The following is an 18951-nucleotide window of genomic DNA, read 5'->3' as shown; positions in this document are numbered from 1 at the left end:
ACGTTTAAATGTGTCATTTTGGTGATAAAATATGAGTTTTAAGGGATAAAATGATTGACTACAGTCTATAGTGATCGGTGAGTCTACATACAGTCAGATAAACAAGTGATTTTCCGACCCTGAAAGAGAAGCTTGACTTCAGTGTAAAAACCCACCGGAGACGAGTGTGAAGCCCTTCTTCAGCAGCGCGTCGGCCATGGCCTTGGAGTTCTTCAGAACCTGAGCGATGTACTCGCGAAACATGGGCGTCGTGGCCTGGAGAGAGAGCGAACGAAGAGCGATCAATTATCAAAACCCATAAATGAGTTCCCAAGTGCACGAGCCATTGTTCAGAAGAAGATGAGACGGAATTGCAGACGCGGAAGGATATTAAATCAGCGTATGAACAGCTAATACACTGCAAGCAGGGTTCATAAAAGCACTGTAAAATGAAATTCAAGGACTTTAAGCACTACTTTTTGGTTTTCAAGGACTTCAATCAGAGATCTCACTTATCAAACATTATCTTTATTATCTTTCAAATTCTAAAAAAGGTAAATAGATAAACAAAAATAAACTGATTTATTCTCACATGAATATATGATTGACCTGAAGAATGAACGATGTAACATATACTTGTATCTATTATACAATATCCCACTCATTGTCATGTGAAATTGCTCTATATCTATATCAGACGGGATGATTTTGTGTGAAAAGATTGTTTTATCGATAAAATTAAACACTACTTTCACATATATTGCCTTTCAAAAATTGAAGCGCTGTTCAAGCACCTCTTCATAAATATGGCCGTTTTCAAGGGTTTTCCAGGACTTACATTTCAAAACGTCAAATTCAAGCACTTTAAGCACCTTGTGCAAGTGAAATATAGAATATAGAGTAAATATATGGTACCTGTTTGAGAGCCACGGCGACGCCAGCGATGGCATGATTGTGTGGGCCGCCCTGAAGCGAAGGGAACACAGAGAAGTTGACCTTCTCCTCCAGGTTGTACATGACCTCTTTACCCTTCTTATCCAGCGAGCGCACGCCCTTACGGAAGAATATAAGCCCCGCCCTGGGGGAGGAGCCATACGGGAGGGGGAGGAGCCACATGAGAGGAGGAGACAGTTAATGATGACGATCAGAATACAACTATACTGTAGTATGTAGTGTATACACAGTATGTTATGTACGCATGCAACATCCAGATTATCTACTACATTTTGCGCACATTGCATGAGATACTGTATCCCACAATGCAATGTGCTCAACTTTGACCATTCTCATTTGATCAGACGGTTAAATGTGACACTATAAGTGTTACACTATTTAAAATTTAGAAATAAGTCTCTTCTCCTCACAAAGGCTGCATTTATTTGATAAAAAATACAGTAAAAACAGTGAAATATTATTCTAATGTAAATCATCTGTTTTGTATGTGAATATATAGTAAAGTGTAATTTATTCCTGTGATCAAAGCTGAATGTTCAGCATCATTACTCCAGTCTTCAGTGTCACATGATCCTTCACAAATCACTCTAATATGATGCTCAAGAAACATTTATGATTATTAATGTTGAAAAGTTTAATATTTTTGTGGAAACTGTGATGCATTTTATTTTTCAGGATTCTTTGATGAATAGAAAGTTCTAACAGGGTACCCCCAGGATCCTCCAACTTAAATTCAAGGCTTTTTAAGACCTTTTTAATACCATTTCAAATGAAATTCAATGCCAACTTCGTACCAATTCCGACAGAAGTATGAGGGGAAAATGTCAAATCTGTATACATTTTAAACCCTAAAAAATAATTATGTACAAGTAGACTATTTGAATTAAATAAAACATTCGATTTCGAATAAAACGATTTTTCCATTTCATTTTTCACCTTTATAATACCTTTAAAAAATAAATAATGCTTTAAATAAAACAATGTTCAATAAATATTCAAATGTTAAAAAACGTTTAATATTAATACAAATATGATATTAAAATCGCCAGTAGGTGGCGGTAACTCATTGTCTTTGTCAAAGCCACAGATTTTGTTGCAAAATAGAGCAATAAGCCTGTTTAAAATTTAGTACATCACTTAATGTTACCCCCTTTTTTTTTTACTGTTGTATAAAATCAATGTCACATTTGAAATCGTGTGGATAGTTGGGAAACATTGCATTCTTGCTCGCATAATGATCAACATTAAAAACACTGCTGTATATCAGCCTGCATTTTGATCGCAGGTTTAGTCGCACAAACAGCGCAAGCGGCTCGTGACAGATATTCTCAAATGAAGATCGCTGAACTCCAGCTTGTCTGTGTTTTCAGATCATCCGCGCTTCTTCAACAATGTAGAGAGAGCGCGCGTGGATGGTTGTGGCCAGATACTACTGAAAAGACTGGGTAGAAAACATGCTCTTTTAACAGAAAAGCTCTGATTAGTAACCATCGTAATGGGTGCGCGCGCTTTCGCGCGTTCTTCTATGACGTGAAGCGCGAGGTGCACTCAACGTTACGCGACTAATTTTTAATTAGTCTACATTAGTAACAGCTAATTTTGTTACGGTATGAATTTAATCATAGTTAAAAATGAAGACCTTTGTAACGAAATCCAAGACTTTGTATACCAAATTCAAGGCTTTTAAGGCCTTAATTTGAGATTATTAAATTTAAGACTTTTTCAATGCTTTTAAGACCCCGCGGGTACCCTGTCTAAAGAACAGCATTTATTTGAAATAGAATCTTTTGTAACATTATAAATGTCTTTACTGTCACTTTTGATCAATTTAATGCGTCCTTGATGAATAAAAGACTTATTAGATTTATTCCTGAATTCGAATACACTAATTTGCATAAATCAGTATAAGAGTGTTTACTTAATATAATAATACTTATTATGTGTATGTGTTGGTATGATTCTGTGTGAGAGTATGACTTGAGGAAGTGTATGAATGTATTTTTTATATATGCACCAGGAGTAGCACTTTTAATTTCGTTGTAACAACGTTTTTACAATGTTTTTTACGATGACAATAAATAAATGAAATGAATGAGTGTAGTGTTCTGCACACGGTCTGTGATGTCACATGCGTCTCATTCTATCCCACCTGGATCCGCGCAGTGATTTGTGAGTGGTCGAGGTCACGAGGTCGGCGTGTTCGAAGGGCGAGGGAACGGCTCTCCCGGCCACCAGTCCACTGATGTGAGCCATATCTGCCAGCAGGTACGCGTTCAGCTCACTGCACAGCTGTGTGTGTGTGTGTGTGTGTGTGGGAGAGGGAGAGGGAGAGGGAGAGGGAGAGGACAAAAGATTATTTTTTAATGTGTGAAAATTTCTGACGCAAATTTCGGATTCAGTGTGCAAGGACCTTAAGACTAAGACTAACACAACACTAACACTAAGACTAACACTAACACTAACACTAAGACTAACACTAAGACTAAGACTAACACTAAGACTGAGACTAACTCTCTGAGCATCAACACATGCTTTCAGGGGTAAAGATAATCTCCAGCTGATTATACACTGAAAACATTATCCACGGATACACTCTGTCCTAGTATGTGTGTGTGTGTGTGTGTGTGAGAGAGAGTGTGTGAGTGAGTGAGAGAGTGTGTGTGTGTGTGTGTGTGTGTGTGTGTGTGTGTGTGAGAGTGTGTTTGAGTGTGTGTGTGTGTTTGAGAGTGTGTGTGAGAGAGTGAGTGAGTGTGTGAGAGCGAGTAAGTGAGTGTGTGTAAGTGTGTGTGTGTGTGTGTGTGTGTGTGAGTGAGTGTGAGTGTCTGAGTGTGTGTGTGTGTGAGTGAGTGTAAGTGTGTGAGTGAGTAAGTGTGTGTGTGTGTGTGTGTGAGTGAGTGTGTGTGAGAGTATGTAAATAAACAAAGGGAAAGATGTTTTCCATCTTGTGTAAGTATGTTTGCACTGTTTGCATAGTTTTAATTGCATGCAGTAATGCTTAAAACACTTATGGATGATTTCAATACTTAAAATATTAACTTATCTACAAAAATGTAACCTACAAAACTGACGAACGGATGGAGACACACACACACACACACACACACACACACACTCACCTTCTTGATGCGGCTGTAGTCGATGAGGCGAGCGTAAGCGCTGGTTCCGGCGATGATGAGTTTGGGTCGGAAGAGTCGAGCCGTCAGTTCCATCTGATCATAATCAATCAGACCCGATTCAGGCTGAGAGAGAGAGAGATGAGAGAGAGAGACACTGTGAGAGAGTGACACTGTGAGAGAGAGAGAGAGAGAGAGAGAGAGAGAGAGAGAGAGAGAGAGACACACTGTGAGAGAGAGAGAGAGAGAGAGAGAGAGAGAGAGAGAGAGAGAGAGAGAGAGAGAGAGAGAGAGAGACAGACTGTGAGAGAGTGACACTGTGAGAGAGAGAGAGAGAGAGATGATTTCAGAGATGGCAGCCGAGAGAGCAGAGGCTGTGTTCACTGTGCTCTCAGAGAGAGGTGGAGACAGAAGAACACTTCCTGATACACTGTGATCACTATCACAGCATTAGATCAGACTATTTCACTAGATTCCAACAACTAGAACCACATTTTATGGCATTACCAAATTCAGAAAAATTAAAGCATATTCTGGGAGAGAACTCCAGCTCAATCACAACAGCAGCAAAATATGTGACGGCCTGCCACAAACTACGAGAGTCAGCCAGTGGACAAAACTAAAGTCAGAATCATTCTCATCTTGTCTGAATGTTGGTACAAATGTACAAAGGTGTTATTATTATTTTTTATTTTTTTTGTTTATATAAATGTACTCATACTTTTGTTTACTGATTGATTTATTGAATTTATTGATTATTTGTGTATGTAATGTCCATTTATGTAATGGCCAATGCTTTGGCAATACTGTACAAGTCATGCCAATAAAGCTCATTTGAATTTGAATTTGAAATTTGAGAGATGAGAGAGAGAGACACTGTGAGAGAGTGACACTGTGAAAGAGAGAGAGAGCGAGAGAGAGAGAGAGATAGATGAGAGAGACACTGTGAGAGAGAGAGAGAGAGAGACACACTGTGAGAGAGAGAGAGAGACACACTGTGTGAGAGAGAGAGAGACACACTGTGTGAGAGAGAGAGAGAGAGAGAGAGAGAGAGAGAGAGAGAGAGAGAGAGAGAGAGAGAGAGAGAGAGAGAGAGACACTGAGAGACAGTAAAGTGTTTACAAAAATATATTTTCTGCATTCAGAAGCCGCTGAACAGACACAGAGTCTCAACACGTGTTTATGACATCCAGGTTTATGATCCATATATGATTGCCATATGTTTACACTCATCTCTGACTGACAGCAGAACACTTCCTGTTCAATGAAACAAGCATTTACTGTAAAGCTGCTTTGAAAAATGTGCTAATAATTATTTAAATTATAAGTGTAAAAAAAAATATATTAAAAACAAATCAAAATAAAACAATTACAGTAGTTTACCTACTTTACATGTCATGTGACTATTAACCAACATGAGAGAACAATGAACAAGCAAATGTGTCGTTAAATTATTGAAATATTAACAAAAAATGCAATTTTACAGCAATATCATCATTAGACGTATTTATATTATAAATGTGATCAAACTTCAATAATTTTCACATCAGTGCTTTTTTTCCCTGCTTGTCAACGTCTCTGTCGTCTGACCAGATTTCAGTTTCTTTATATTTTCAGCTCATTTTCTCTTTCGGCTGAAACAAACAACTAAACTAAACACTGTCTGCCTCACTCACACACTCTCACTCTCTCTCTCTCTCTCTCTCTCTCTCTCTCTCTCACGCCTCGTTCACACGGGGCATCAGCGTCAACGCTTCCCATTGACTTTGAATGGGTGACGTCAAGCGTTGCCGAAAAGAATTTTGGATCCGTCGGCGGCGCTTCACTGGCGTTGCTCGTGGCAGAATTTGAGAATTTTTCAACTTCTGCCGCAAGCAACGCCAGTGAAGCGCCACCGATGGAAGCGTCAGCCAATCAGGATCGCTCTATGCAAATACAGTAGCCAGGCGGCAGCCAATCACGTTCATCCTGTTCAAGAGCAGCAAACTGAGGATCAATTTTAAAATGGAGGAGAAACTAATTATTGCGGTGGGCAATCACCCGGTCCTTTATGACCAATCACTTTTGATATCACTTTTGGCATCCATGTTGAATGACAATGAAGCTTGTTGTTGAGTTCCTGTCTAATTTCATTGGCTGACGCTCCTATGACCATGGCGTCAGTGCTAAACTTCAGCCACGCCTTCCGTCAAGCGTTGACGCTGACGCCCCGTGTGAACGCACAGTTACTCTCTTACTCTCACAAACTTCTGTCCGTCTCACGTCTCTGAGATCAGGACAGCAGATAATCTCTCTCGCTCTCACACTCTCACTCTCATTCTCTCACTCTCTCAAACTTCTGTCCGTCTCATGTCTCTGAGATCAGGACAGCAGATAATCTCTCTCTGTCGGTCACTCCATCACGCTGAAGTGTGTGTGTTTGTTTGAGGGTCGCCTGTCGATTTCTTATTATCTCTCCCATAGAGGGAACTGACCACTCATCAATCACACACACGCACTCACACACTGAGAGTCTTAACGAGTGTTCTGTACAAACATGATAATTTAGGGGATTAACGCCTGTATTTCAATGAGGTTCTCACTCCTGAAACTTCACAGTGTGACACTCACTTACCCACTCACCCACCCACTCACTCACCATTCTCTCACTCACTCACTTCACCTCCTCACTCACTCACATTCTCTCACTCACCTCCTCACTCACATTCTCTCACTCACCTCACCACTCACCTCCTTACTCACCCACCCACTCACTCACCTCACCACTCACCTCCTCACCCACTCACCTCCTCACTCACTCACCTCCTCACTCACTCACTCACCTCCTCACTCACTCACCTCCTCACTCACTCACCTCCTCACTCACCTCCTCACTCACCCACCCACTCACCTCACCACTCACCTACCTCCTCACTCACATTCTCTCACTCACCTCACCACTCACCTCCTTACTCACTCACCTCCTCACTCACTCACTCACTCACCACTCACCTCCTTACTCACTCACCTCCTCACCTCACCACTCACCTCCTTACTCACTCACCTCCTCACTCACTCACCTCCTTACTCACCCACTCACCTCCTTACTCACCTCCTTACTCACCCACCCACTCACCTCACCACTCACCTCCTTACTCACCCACCCACTCACTCACCTCACCACTCACCTCCTCACTCACTCACCTCCTCACTCACTCACCTCCTCACTATTCTCTCACTCACCTCCTCACTCACCCACCCACTCACTATTCTCTCACTCACCTCCTCACTCACCCACCCACTCACTCACCTCACCATTCACCTCCTTACTCACCCACCCACTCACTCACCTCACCACTCACCTCCTCACTCACTCAACCACTCACTATTCTCTCACTCACCCACCCACTCACTATTCTCTCACTCACCTCCTCACTCACCCACCCACTCACCTCACCACTCACCTCCTCACTCACTCACCTCCTCACTCACCCAACCACTCACTATTCTCTCACTCACCTCCTCACTCACCACTCACCTCCTCACTCACCTCCTCACTCACTCACCACCACTCACCCAACCACTCACTATTCTCTCACTCACCTCCTCACTCACCACTCACCTCCTCACTCACCCACCTCACCACTCACCTACTCACTCACTCACCACCGCTCACCTCCTCACTCACTTCACCTCCTCACTCACTCACCTCCTCACTCACCCAACCACTCACTATTCTCTCACTCACCTCCTCACTCACCACTCACCTCCTCACTCACCCACCTCACCACTCACCTCCTCACTCACTCACCTCCTCACTCACCCAACCACTCACTATTCTCTCACTCACCTCCTCACTCACCCAACCACTCACTATTCTCTCACTCACCTCCTCACTCACCTCCTCACTCACCACTCACCTCCTCACTCACCCACCTCACCACTCACCTCCTCACTCACTCACCACCACTCACCTCCTCACTCACCCAACCACTCACTATTCTCTCACTCACCTCCTCACTCACCCAACCACTCACTATTCTCTCTCACACCTCCTCACTCACCCAACCACTCACTATTCTCTCACTCACCTCCTCACTCACTATTCTCTCACTCACCTCCTCACTCACCACTCACCTCCTCACTCACCCACCCACCCACTCACCTCACCACTCACCCACCCACTCACTCACCTCACCACTCACCTCCTCACTCACTCACCTCCTCACTCACCCAACCACTCACCTCCTCACTCACCCACCCACTCACTATTCTCTCACTCACCTCCTCACTCACCACTCACCTCCTCACTCACCCACCCACCTCACCACCCATCCACTCACCTCCTCACTCACCCACCCACCTCACCTCCTCACTCACCCACCCACTCACTATTCTCTCACTCACCTCCTCACTCACCACTCACCTCCTCACTCACCACCCATCCACTCACCACTTACTCGCCTCCTCCTCACTCGCCTCCTCACTCACCCACCATTCTCTCACTCACCTCACCTCCTCACTCACTCACCTCCTCACTCACTCCTCACTCACTCACCTCACTTCACTCACATCACCCCCTCACTCACCCACCCCCTCACTCACTCACCCACCCCCTCACTCACTCACCCACTCACTCACGAGCCTTCACAGCTGGAACTTACGTTGAGTTTGTAGGGCATCGACTCGAAGTAGATGGAAGTGGCCGAGATCCGCTTGACGTCAGACATGTATCCGTGAGTGAGACTGAGACACACAGAGAATGTATTACACTCTAGTGGGCGAGAGAGGTAGTGAATGAATGAGAGAGAGAGTGAATGACGTTCACTAACTGTCCCCCGTCGGGCAGATCGAGGCCCATGATCCTGTCGTGAGGGTTCAGGACGGCTGTATAAGCGGCGAAGTTCGCAGGAGAGCCGGAGTAGGGCTGAACGTTTACACCCCACAGCGACGGGTCGAGATCGAACGCCTCCAGCGCCCTCTTCTGGCAGAGCAGCTCGATCTGATCCACCACCTCAGCGCCGCCGTAATACCTGCACACACACACACACACACACGCACGAAACAAATGAAATAAATGAAAATTAATGTACAAATAAATCCATCACTATAAAAAAACACAAATAAAAATAAATAAATAAATTAAATAGATAAATTAAACAAAGTAAAATAAAAATAATAAAAATAAAGATAAAAACATAAAAATGATAAAATTGTAATAAAACAATTCATATAAAAAAGAAATAACTTAAAAATTAAGATAGATAGATACATTTAGATAAATTACAAAAATTAAATAAATTGATACATAAATTAAATAAAAAAATAGCACAAAAATAAACAGACCTTTTTCCCGGGTATCCTTCAGAGTACTTGTTGTTGAGACACGAACCCTGGGCCTCGAGAGCCGCTCGACTGCAGAAGTTCTGTCAACACACACACACACACACGATTTGTGTCTGTTCCTCACATGAAGCATCACATGACTGAACGAGACTGCAATGGTGTGAATGACACACACACACACCTCTGATGCGATGAGCTCGAGTCCCCGGCACTGCCTGTCCTTCTCCTTCATCAGAAGCTCCCACATCTGCGGGTCGTCCTGAGCCAGACTCTCCTGACCCGTCCACTGGCGCTCGTCATCGGCCCACGCCACCGGCGCTGAGTGCTGGGATCTGACGCCGGGAACACACCGGACCACCGGCTGCACACACACACACACAAGATCATGCTCAGCTCAAACACACACCGCTCTCGTCCTCAGGAACTGCAAACAAATGAATCTGCACTAAACAAACATGCAGCAGCGAGCCTGTAACTCACGAGAGGCGAGCGTTATTATGACCGGATTACACACACACGTACTTTATTAGTCACATAACATAACAATAATTACATGTGCAGAGGAAGAACTGCTCAGAGAGAAACATCACGCATATGAAGATTAATATTTGACTCACTGAACAAACATCAATTGTGTTATATGTGTTTTAATTAAATTATACACACACACATATATAAATATACATATATATTATTATTATTATTATTATTATAATAATAATAAAATATATGTGTATATATATATATATATATATATATATATATAATATAATTATATATTTAATATTCTTTATTGCTTTATTTAAATGTGTATCATATTTTACATCATATTACAAATAATTATAAAATATTTTTTTTATAATTTTTTCCCTACATTTATAATATTTTATATATTTTATATATAAAATCGATTATCGATATATATAACATAATATATACATATGATTTTACATAAGATCAGTATGATTCATAATGGATCCATAATATAAATATATCTTTATAAACCACAGAACTGATGCCTGAAAGAATGTAAATATAATCTTGATTATGAACTTGAGTTTTCTTAAGGTGAAAAAAAATCACGAATGACAAAAACACAAAATATGAAGAGCGACAGGCTGGAATATCCGCTAAATGATGGGAAACTGGGATACAAGCGGAATCAGAGCTGAATTAAATGAATTCTACAGTTCTAGTGTGTGTGTGTGTGTGTGTGGAGCCGTTAGTGAGATACAATAATCAGCATGACGCTTTAATTCTGCTCCAATCAGCAACTCTCAACAGAAACTTTACAGCCAAGTGAAAATTCAGCATAACTGCTTATCTAATCATTCACAAGCACACTCACACACACACGCTTCTCAGCAGATTAAGAGTTTCTGGGTGTCGTTTGACTCGTTTCTTGATAAATGTCAACTGTTCTTACTTTCTGAACTCACGGATCCTCCGTCTCTGCATTCAAGAACCAAAAAAGCACCAAAGTACTGTGTTTTTGTAAATACACCATGCTAGTACCATAGTATTTTTTGAAGTACATGGGAATACCGTGCCGTTAAAAGCTGGAAAAACTTATTTTCATGCTTCATTCTGAGCCTCTGTCTGAAACGATACGTTTTTAAGGCCCGGCTCCTTTAAGGCTTGTCAGTGAACAATGTCTGTTATAATTGGCTAACGTCACAGGAAACAGTATCAACAGTAGGGCTGCAGCTATCGATTATTTTAGTAATCGACTATTCTACTGATTATTTCATCGATTAATCAGAAAAAAAATTTGTGGTAATAAAAATATATCCAAGTGATCAACAGCCTTTAAAATGACATAAAATACAAATATATAATGAGCAAAAATAATTGGTTCAAATAAAGTATCAAAGTAAGTAGTCATATGGGTTTTATTAAACAACACTTAAAATACTCCATGTAAAAACAAATGATATAAACATAACTTATGTACATTACGTGTTACGAGGTACTTTTAACATGTAACATTTTAGGGATGGGCATTTTTCAAAAATATTGTATTCGAATATTCGGGCTCATAAAATTCGAATATTCGAATATTCGTTTATTTAAATGACGTTTAACGAAAAATACGTAATTTAAGGTATTTTTTTTTTTTTACGTTTTGTCACCATTTCTGAAGAAGCTTACGATTAGGCAATATACACAACAAGCTTACAACATGTGTTAAAGTTTTCTTTTAATTGAAAACATTAAACAGTAGGCCTATGTGTAAACAAAAAAATATAAGAACAAAAGGATATAAGCTCAAGCAGCGCGAACGGAAAAAACCGCCTAATAAAGCAGAGTAGCAGATTGCGCCAGTTATCGTACAGAACGTACACTCGAGTCAGCATATGATTAACGTGTTTATATTGTTTCACGTTTATGTTGAGAAAAACAATAATATCCACATGGAGGGACGCCGCAAGCAATTTATGCTCGAGTGAGAAAACGCGCTGCGCTGACAGACGTTTCAGAGAAACAAAGATAACGGTGTTCTAGTTCTAAGTTTCTAACAGCACCTTGCGTTTTCTGTTCTTAAACCTCTCTCTCAAAGAAAACTTAAAGGAAGAATATACCTCAAAATCATTTTACTATTAGATAAGTTATCATCTCGGATCACTCGCACTACAGCTGCGCTTACCTGCAGTCGTGATGCAGTGACAGACAGCTGTCTTTCCTCAGTCGACTGCTGTTTGGATTTCATGTGATTTCTCATTGTGGTGATGATATTATAATCCAGATTAATTAATTAATTTGATCAAAAGTAATTCCATTTTGTAAAATCATTTAGTAACCTCATTTTCGACTAGTAATTCCAAACTTCGCGAGGCAGACGACGACATTATGATCAAATACAAACAACTTGTTAAACATGCGCCACAGTGCCACCCAGTTAATTTAATTATAACTGCGAGTTAGTGCTTGGGATTTATCAGGGATTCACTGCATTTACAAATTATTATTTGCAAAGTATTTACGGCTTCATAAATTCGATAAAATTCGAATAGTATTTTATTTTTCGAATAATAATTACAGATCGAATATTCGAAAATTCGAATATATGTATCAGTGTAGACAGCGTCAGTCATTATAATCTGAACACACATCTGTATACTGTATCAGTGTATCAGCGTCAGTCATTATAATCTGAACACACATCTGTATACTGTATCAGTGTAGACAGAGTCAGTCATTATAATCTGAACACACATCTGTATACTGTATCAGTGTAGACAGCGTCAGTCATTATAATCTGAACACACATCTGTATACTGTATCAGTGTATCAGCGTCAGTCATTATAATCTGAACACACATCTGTATACTGTATCAGTGTAGACAGCGTCAGTCATTATAATCTGAACACACATCTGTATACTGTATCAGTGTAGACAGCGTCAGTCATTATAATCTGAACACACATCTGTATACTGTATCAGTGTAGACAGCGTCAGTCATTATAATCTGAACACACATCTGTATACTGTATCAGTGTAGACAGCGTCAGTCATTATAATCTGAACACACATCTGTATACTGTATCAGTGTATCAGCGTCAGTCATTATAATCTGAACACACATCTGTATACTGTATCAGTGTAGACAGCGTCAGTCATTATAATCTGAACACACATCTGTATACTGTATCAGTGTAGACAGCGTCAGTCATTATAATCTGAACACACATCTGTATACTGTATCAGTGTATCAGCGTCAGTCATTATAATCTGAACACACATCTGTATAATGTATCAGTGTAGACAGCGTCAGTCATTATAATCTGAACACACATCTGTATACTGTATCAGTGTAGACAGCGTCAGTCATTATAATCTGAACACACATCTGTATACTGTATCAGTGTAGACAGCGTCAGTCATTATAATCTGAACACACATCTGTATAATGTATCAGTGTATCAGCGTCAGTCATTATAATCTGAACACACATCTGTATACTGTATCAGTGTATCAGCGTCAGTCATTATAATCTGAATACACATCTGTATACTGTATCAGTGTATCAGCGTCAGTCATTATAATCTGAACACACATCTGTATAATGTATCAGTGTATCAGCGTCAGTCATTATAATCTGAACACACATCTGTATACTGTATCAGTGTATCAGCGTCAGTCATTATAATCTGAACACACATCTGTATACTGTATCAGTGTATCAGCGTCAGTCATTATAATCTGAATACACATCTGTATACTGTATCAGTGTATCAGCGTCAGTCATTATAATCTGAACACACATCTGTATACTGTATCAGTGTATCAGCGTCAGTCATTATAATCTGAACACACATCTGTATACTGTATCAGTGTAGACAGCGTCAGTCATTATAATCTGAACACACATCTGTATACTGTATCAGTGTAGACAGCGTCAGTCATTATAATCTGAACACACATCTGTATACTGTATCAGTGTATCAGCGTCAGTCATTATAATCTGAACACACATCTGTATACTGTATCAGTGTATCAGCGTCAGTCATTATAATCTGAACACACATCTGTATACTGTATCAGTGTATCAGCGTCAGTCATTATAATCTGAACACACATCTGTATACTGTATCAGTGTCAGTCATTATAATCTGAACACACATCTGTATACTGTATCAGTGTATCAGTGTCAGTCATTATAATCTGAACACACATCTGTATACTGTATCAGTGTATCAGTGTCAGTCATTATAATCTGAACACACATCTGTATGCTGTATCAGTGTATCAGTGTCAGTCATTATAATCTGAACACACATCTGTATACTGTATCAGTGTATCAGTGTCAGTCATTATAATCTGAACACACATCTGTATACAGTATCAGTGTAGACAGCGTCAGTCATTATAATCTGAACACACATCTGTATACTGTATCAGTGTATCAGCGTCAGTCATTATAATCTGAACACACATCTGTATACTGTATCAGTGTCAGTCATTATAATCTGAACACACATCTGTATACTGTATCAGTGTATCAGCGTCAGTCATTATAATCTGAACACACATCTGTATACTGTATCAGTGTAGACAGCGTCAGTCATTATAATCTGAACACACATCTGTATACTGTATCAGTGTATCAGCGTCAGTCATTATAATCTGAACACACATCTGTATACTGTATCAGTGTATCAGCGTCAGTCATTATAATCTGAACACACATCTGTATACTGTATCAGTGTATCAGCGTCAGTCATTATAATCTGAACACACATCTGTATACTGTATCAGTGTATCAGCGTCAGTCATTATAATCTGAACACACATCTGTATACTGTATCAGTGTATCAGCGTCAGTCATTATAATCTGAACACACATCTGTATACTGTATCAGTGTATCAGCGTCAGTCATTATAATCTGAACACACATCTGTATACAGTATCAGTGTATCAGTGTCAGTCATTATAATCTGAACACACATCTGTATACAGTATCAGTGTAGACAGTGTCAGTCATTATAATCTGAACACACATCTGTATACTGTATCAGTGTAGACAGTGTCAGTCATTATAATCTGAACACACATCTGTATACTGTATCAGTGTATCAGTGTCAGTCATTATAATCTGAACACACATCTGTATACAGTATCAGTGTAGACAGTGTCAGTCATTATAATCTGAACACACATCTGTATACTGTAACAGTGTATCAGCGTCAGTCATTATAATCTGAACACACATCTGTATACTGTATCAGTGTAGACAGCATCAGTCATTATAATCTGAACACACATCTGTATACTGTATCAGTGTATCAGTGTCAGTCATTATAATCTGAACACACATCTGTATACAGTATCAGTGTATCAGTGTCAGTCATTATAATCTGAACACACATCTGTATACTGTATCAGTGTATCAGTGTCAGTCATTATAATCTGAACACACATCTGTATACAGTATCAGTGTATCAGTGTCAGTCATTATAATCTGAACACACATCTGTATACAGTATCAGTGTATCAGTGTCAGTCATTATAATCTGAACACACATCTGTATACTGTATCAGTGTATCAGTGTCAGTCATTATAATCTGAACACACATCTGTATACAGTATCAGTGTATCAGTGTCAGTCATTATAATCTGAACACACATCTGTATACTGTATCAGTGTAGACAGCGTCAGTCATTATAATCTGAACACACATCTGTATAATGTATCAGTGTATCAGCGTCAGTCATTATAATCTGAACACACATCTGTATACTGTATCAGTGTCAGTCATTATAATCTGAACACACATCTGTATACTGTATCAGTGTATCAGTGTCAGTCATTATAATGGCAAAGGCATCTGTTTGCTTCTGATGTGACGCTCACGTCCAGTGAAGGAAAATGTCAGCCGTTAAGAGACTGAACACCAGTGGGCGGAGCCTATGATGTTATGATGTATAACTATTGGTCAGTGTCTTGTTCTGGAGGCGGGCATATGCAAATGTATTTGCCCATGTGACGTCACAGGTACCGCAATATCAACACAAGATTAAATAAATGCTTAGTTGTATTACATTACTTTACAATACTGGACTTTCCACAAATTAACGCTATTGACACATCTAGGGATGCAGGATATATCAGCCACCGTATCGGTATCGTATCGGACGATAAATGTTCATTTTTAAAGTTATTGTTATCAGCCTGATAAGAAAATTTGGCCGATATATTAAAGCTGAAAAATAATGGATCATTTCCTTCAGCTGAGATGCTTCAGATGCAACATGATGGTTTGAATTGCTTGAAATATGATTAGAATCACTTCAGAAAAAAGAAAATACAGTGAAGTGTAACGTGCAGCGCAGTCTGTCATTTCAGCTACATAATATTATTATGAGAACATTATAATTGTGTGTTTGGGACATGGCTTTTAATGGTGAGACTTTTGATTTTGTAATCAGGCTCTATAAAAAATTATATACAAATTTTGGATTTAGATTTATCAGCCAATATATCGTTTTTTTTTCAAATATAACGAATTATCGGTGATCGTTATCGGCCAAAATGTTAATATCGTTGCATCTCTAGACACGTCCAAGCTATTCTCTTCATAGCTCCTGCCACACTCACCTCTGAATCATCTGAACTTTATTTATTATTTAAGGATCATTATCATTATTTAAGGTACATTATTGCTGACGCTGGAGTAGCACTGATGAACCAAAAGCTTCATAATTAACACTAATAAAGCAAATAAAGGCCGTCGCCTCGTCACAGCAGGATCTGATGAATCGCTGCGCTTCAAAACGGTTATTAAAAAACGATTATCTCAGCGACGGCAGAGATCGGTTTAAGAGACGGACTGGAGCATTACAGCGGGTCGAACACTCTTCTTCATCATCATCATCATCATCATCATCATCACATCTCTACTGAAGAGAAAGTTCAAACTTCTGCTGCTTTTAATGTTTGTTTCCCATCAGCCTTTCTGGCTCAACATACAGATTTTAATTGAAATATGTGTAGTTATTGGAAACATGCAGAACTGCATGCTGTTGTATTTTTAGACTCAATTTCCTCTGAACACGCACGCACGCACGCACGCACGCACGCACGCACGCACGCACACACACACTTCCTTCTGAGGGACATGATGCTTCAATTCCTTCACTTAATTATTTACCTGTTTTTATATTTACTAACTTACATCATTAAATGAATAATTAGTTGAGAGTGATTGTTCTTCCTGTCGTTCAAGTTTCAGAGAGAAAAAAAAAAAAAATTATTAACTAAGTTTATTTGCTCATTTTTATTCACTTATTTAAATACTTATTTATTTGTTTGATCACTCATTTAACTATTAGTTTATTTATTCACTTATTTAAAGGGACTGTGTGTAGGAATTTCTCCCATCTAGTGGTGAAACTGTATTTTGCACTCAAACGAATAATGCTCTCCAGCGCCTCACTTTTTCAAATGCGCGTTGCATCTACGGTGGCCGTTATGTACTAAAAGCTATGACAGGATGTCTTATAATAGCACTTCGAGTTTTTCTTCGGGTAAACAGGTTTGTTATTTAAAACAAACTGAAACTTGAAATAACGAAAAAAAGAATGTTACAGTATGAATTACTGACTGAAAAACATGAACTATGGTAATTAGTAGTAATGCCTTCTTTACTCGTTATATTTTTTGAAGTACGTGCATTGTTAGATATCATCATCATCAGAGCCTTCTCTAACCTTACTTTACTCAATAGCTCATGGGCGTCAGTGTGGTTTGAGATGTGCTGGGTACAGAGACCCATTCCGAAGTGCACTTTCAGAAGTGCTGGGCACAACGACGCATTTTTTTCCTTTTTTTTCTCTCTTTTTCGCAGGTCATGTTTTGAAATACGATGTCCTGTAGCTAAGATTACTAATGAAAATAAATCAAAATGTATACAAAAATGTGATGATGTCCGACTCGTTTTATGAAGAAGAAAGCCTTAAAGGTGCATTGCGCAACATTTCATGTTAAAAATACCCGTTTTTCGAACCCATACATGCTTAAACAATTGCCTGATGGTCTGAATGAGCCCTTCTATGATCACTGCGATTGCCTCTATAATCCTGTACAGTAAAATAAATAAGAGGGATTCGGGTCGGAATCGACTGGGCGTGACGTCATGCATGCGCGTTCACGCTAACCTGGCTATGTCTGGCAGGTTTGTGTATTCGCCGCCATTATCCGCATCAGCGAAGACAACTCAAGCGACTTTTGCAAAAGTAGAAGATGGATTCAAAGAGACCGGCTTCTAGTTCATCCCAAACCCCAACGCAAACTCCACGTAACCGCGTGCACAACTCTGGTTGCAGTTTCGCGTGTCGCCAGAAGGGGGCATAGTTCTGCAAAAACTCAGAGACTTGCGCAATGCACCTTTAAGTTTTCAAAAAGCATTAGACATATGACCCCACTATTCTGCTTCAGAAACCATGTTGACAATATGACATGACGCGGTTTAATGTACCTAAACAATGATTACCAAATTTCTCTCTCATATTGCTCCTCATAACCACTGAAAACGGTAAAAAAAAAAAAATCGAACCTAAATCAAGTCAAATTATTATGGATGTTATATGACACTAAGCGTTTCAGCTTCACATTTTCAGCAGAGCGGCTGTGGGTTGACTCCACACGGTTCTCATGGGCTTTATACTAACGTGAAAAAGCTTTACGTGGTTTAATGTACCCAAACAACGAGCTCCAAATTTCTCTCTCATATTGCTCCTCAAACCACTGAAAACTGTCAAAAAAAATCGAACCCAAAGTCTAATAATTATGGACGTTATCTGAAAAAAGTGGTGGGTACAAAATGACTCATGATGAAATCTGGTGGGTACACGTAAAAGCACAAAAAGCTTGTAATTAAGACCGTAACATTGACTTACCTGTGGAGAAGAAAGCAGGCAACTTCAGGGTCTCTTTTGAAAGCTTTCTCCTGCATTAGCTATCCCCACATTAACCCTTGTTTTTGTAATCTCCGGTCACGTTTCCTTTTACGGTCTATTTGGACTTTTCACCGACGAGGACTCATCCTGTGACTCAGCATATGTATGAATGAACGGT

At 39.7% G+C, this 18951-nt stretch overlaps 1 protein-coding gene across 1 annotated transcript in view; it reads right to left on the bottom strand.

The window, feature by feature from the left end:
• Positions 1 to 18951, bottom strand: part of shmt2 (serine hydroxymethyltransferase 2 (mitochondrial)) — a 31366-nt gene that overhangs the window by 4589 nt on the left and 7826 nt on the right. The window contains exons 2-9 of the mRNA XM_084426832.1: positions 9553 to 9732; positions 9372 to 9451; positions 8858 to 9058; positions 8690 to 8771; positions 4050 to 4172; positions 3083 to 3222; positions 895 to 1057; positions 156 to 255 (exon numbers count right to left, since the gene is read on the bottom strand). Coding sequence (XP_084282958.1) covers positions 156 to 255; positions 895 to 1057; positions 3083 to 3222; positions 4050 to 4172; positions 8690 to 8771; positions 8858 to 9058; positions 9372 to 9451; positions 9553 to 9732 — 1069 coding nt within the window. The remainder of the gene's footprint in view (positions 1 to 155; positions 256 to 894; positions 1058 to 3082; positions 3223 to 4049; positions 4173 to 8689; positions 8772 to 8857; positions 9059 to 9371; positions 9452 to 9552; positions 9733 to 18951) is intronic.

This window comes from Rutilus rutilus (genome assembly GCF_951802725.1).
Source record: "Rutilus rutilus genome assembly, chromosome: 12".
Classification (NCBI taxonomy): domain Eukaryota; kingdom Metazoa; phylum Chordata; class Actinopteri; order Cypriniformes; family Leuciscidae; genus Rutilus; species Rutilus rutilus.
Note: the sequence above shows the minus strand (reverse complement) of the source record. Positions and strands in the feature narration are given on the sequence as shown.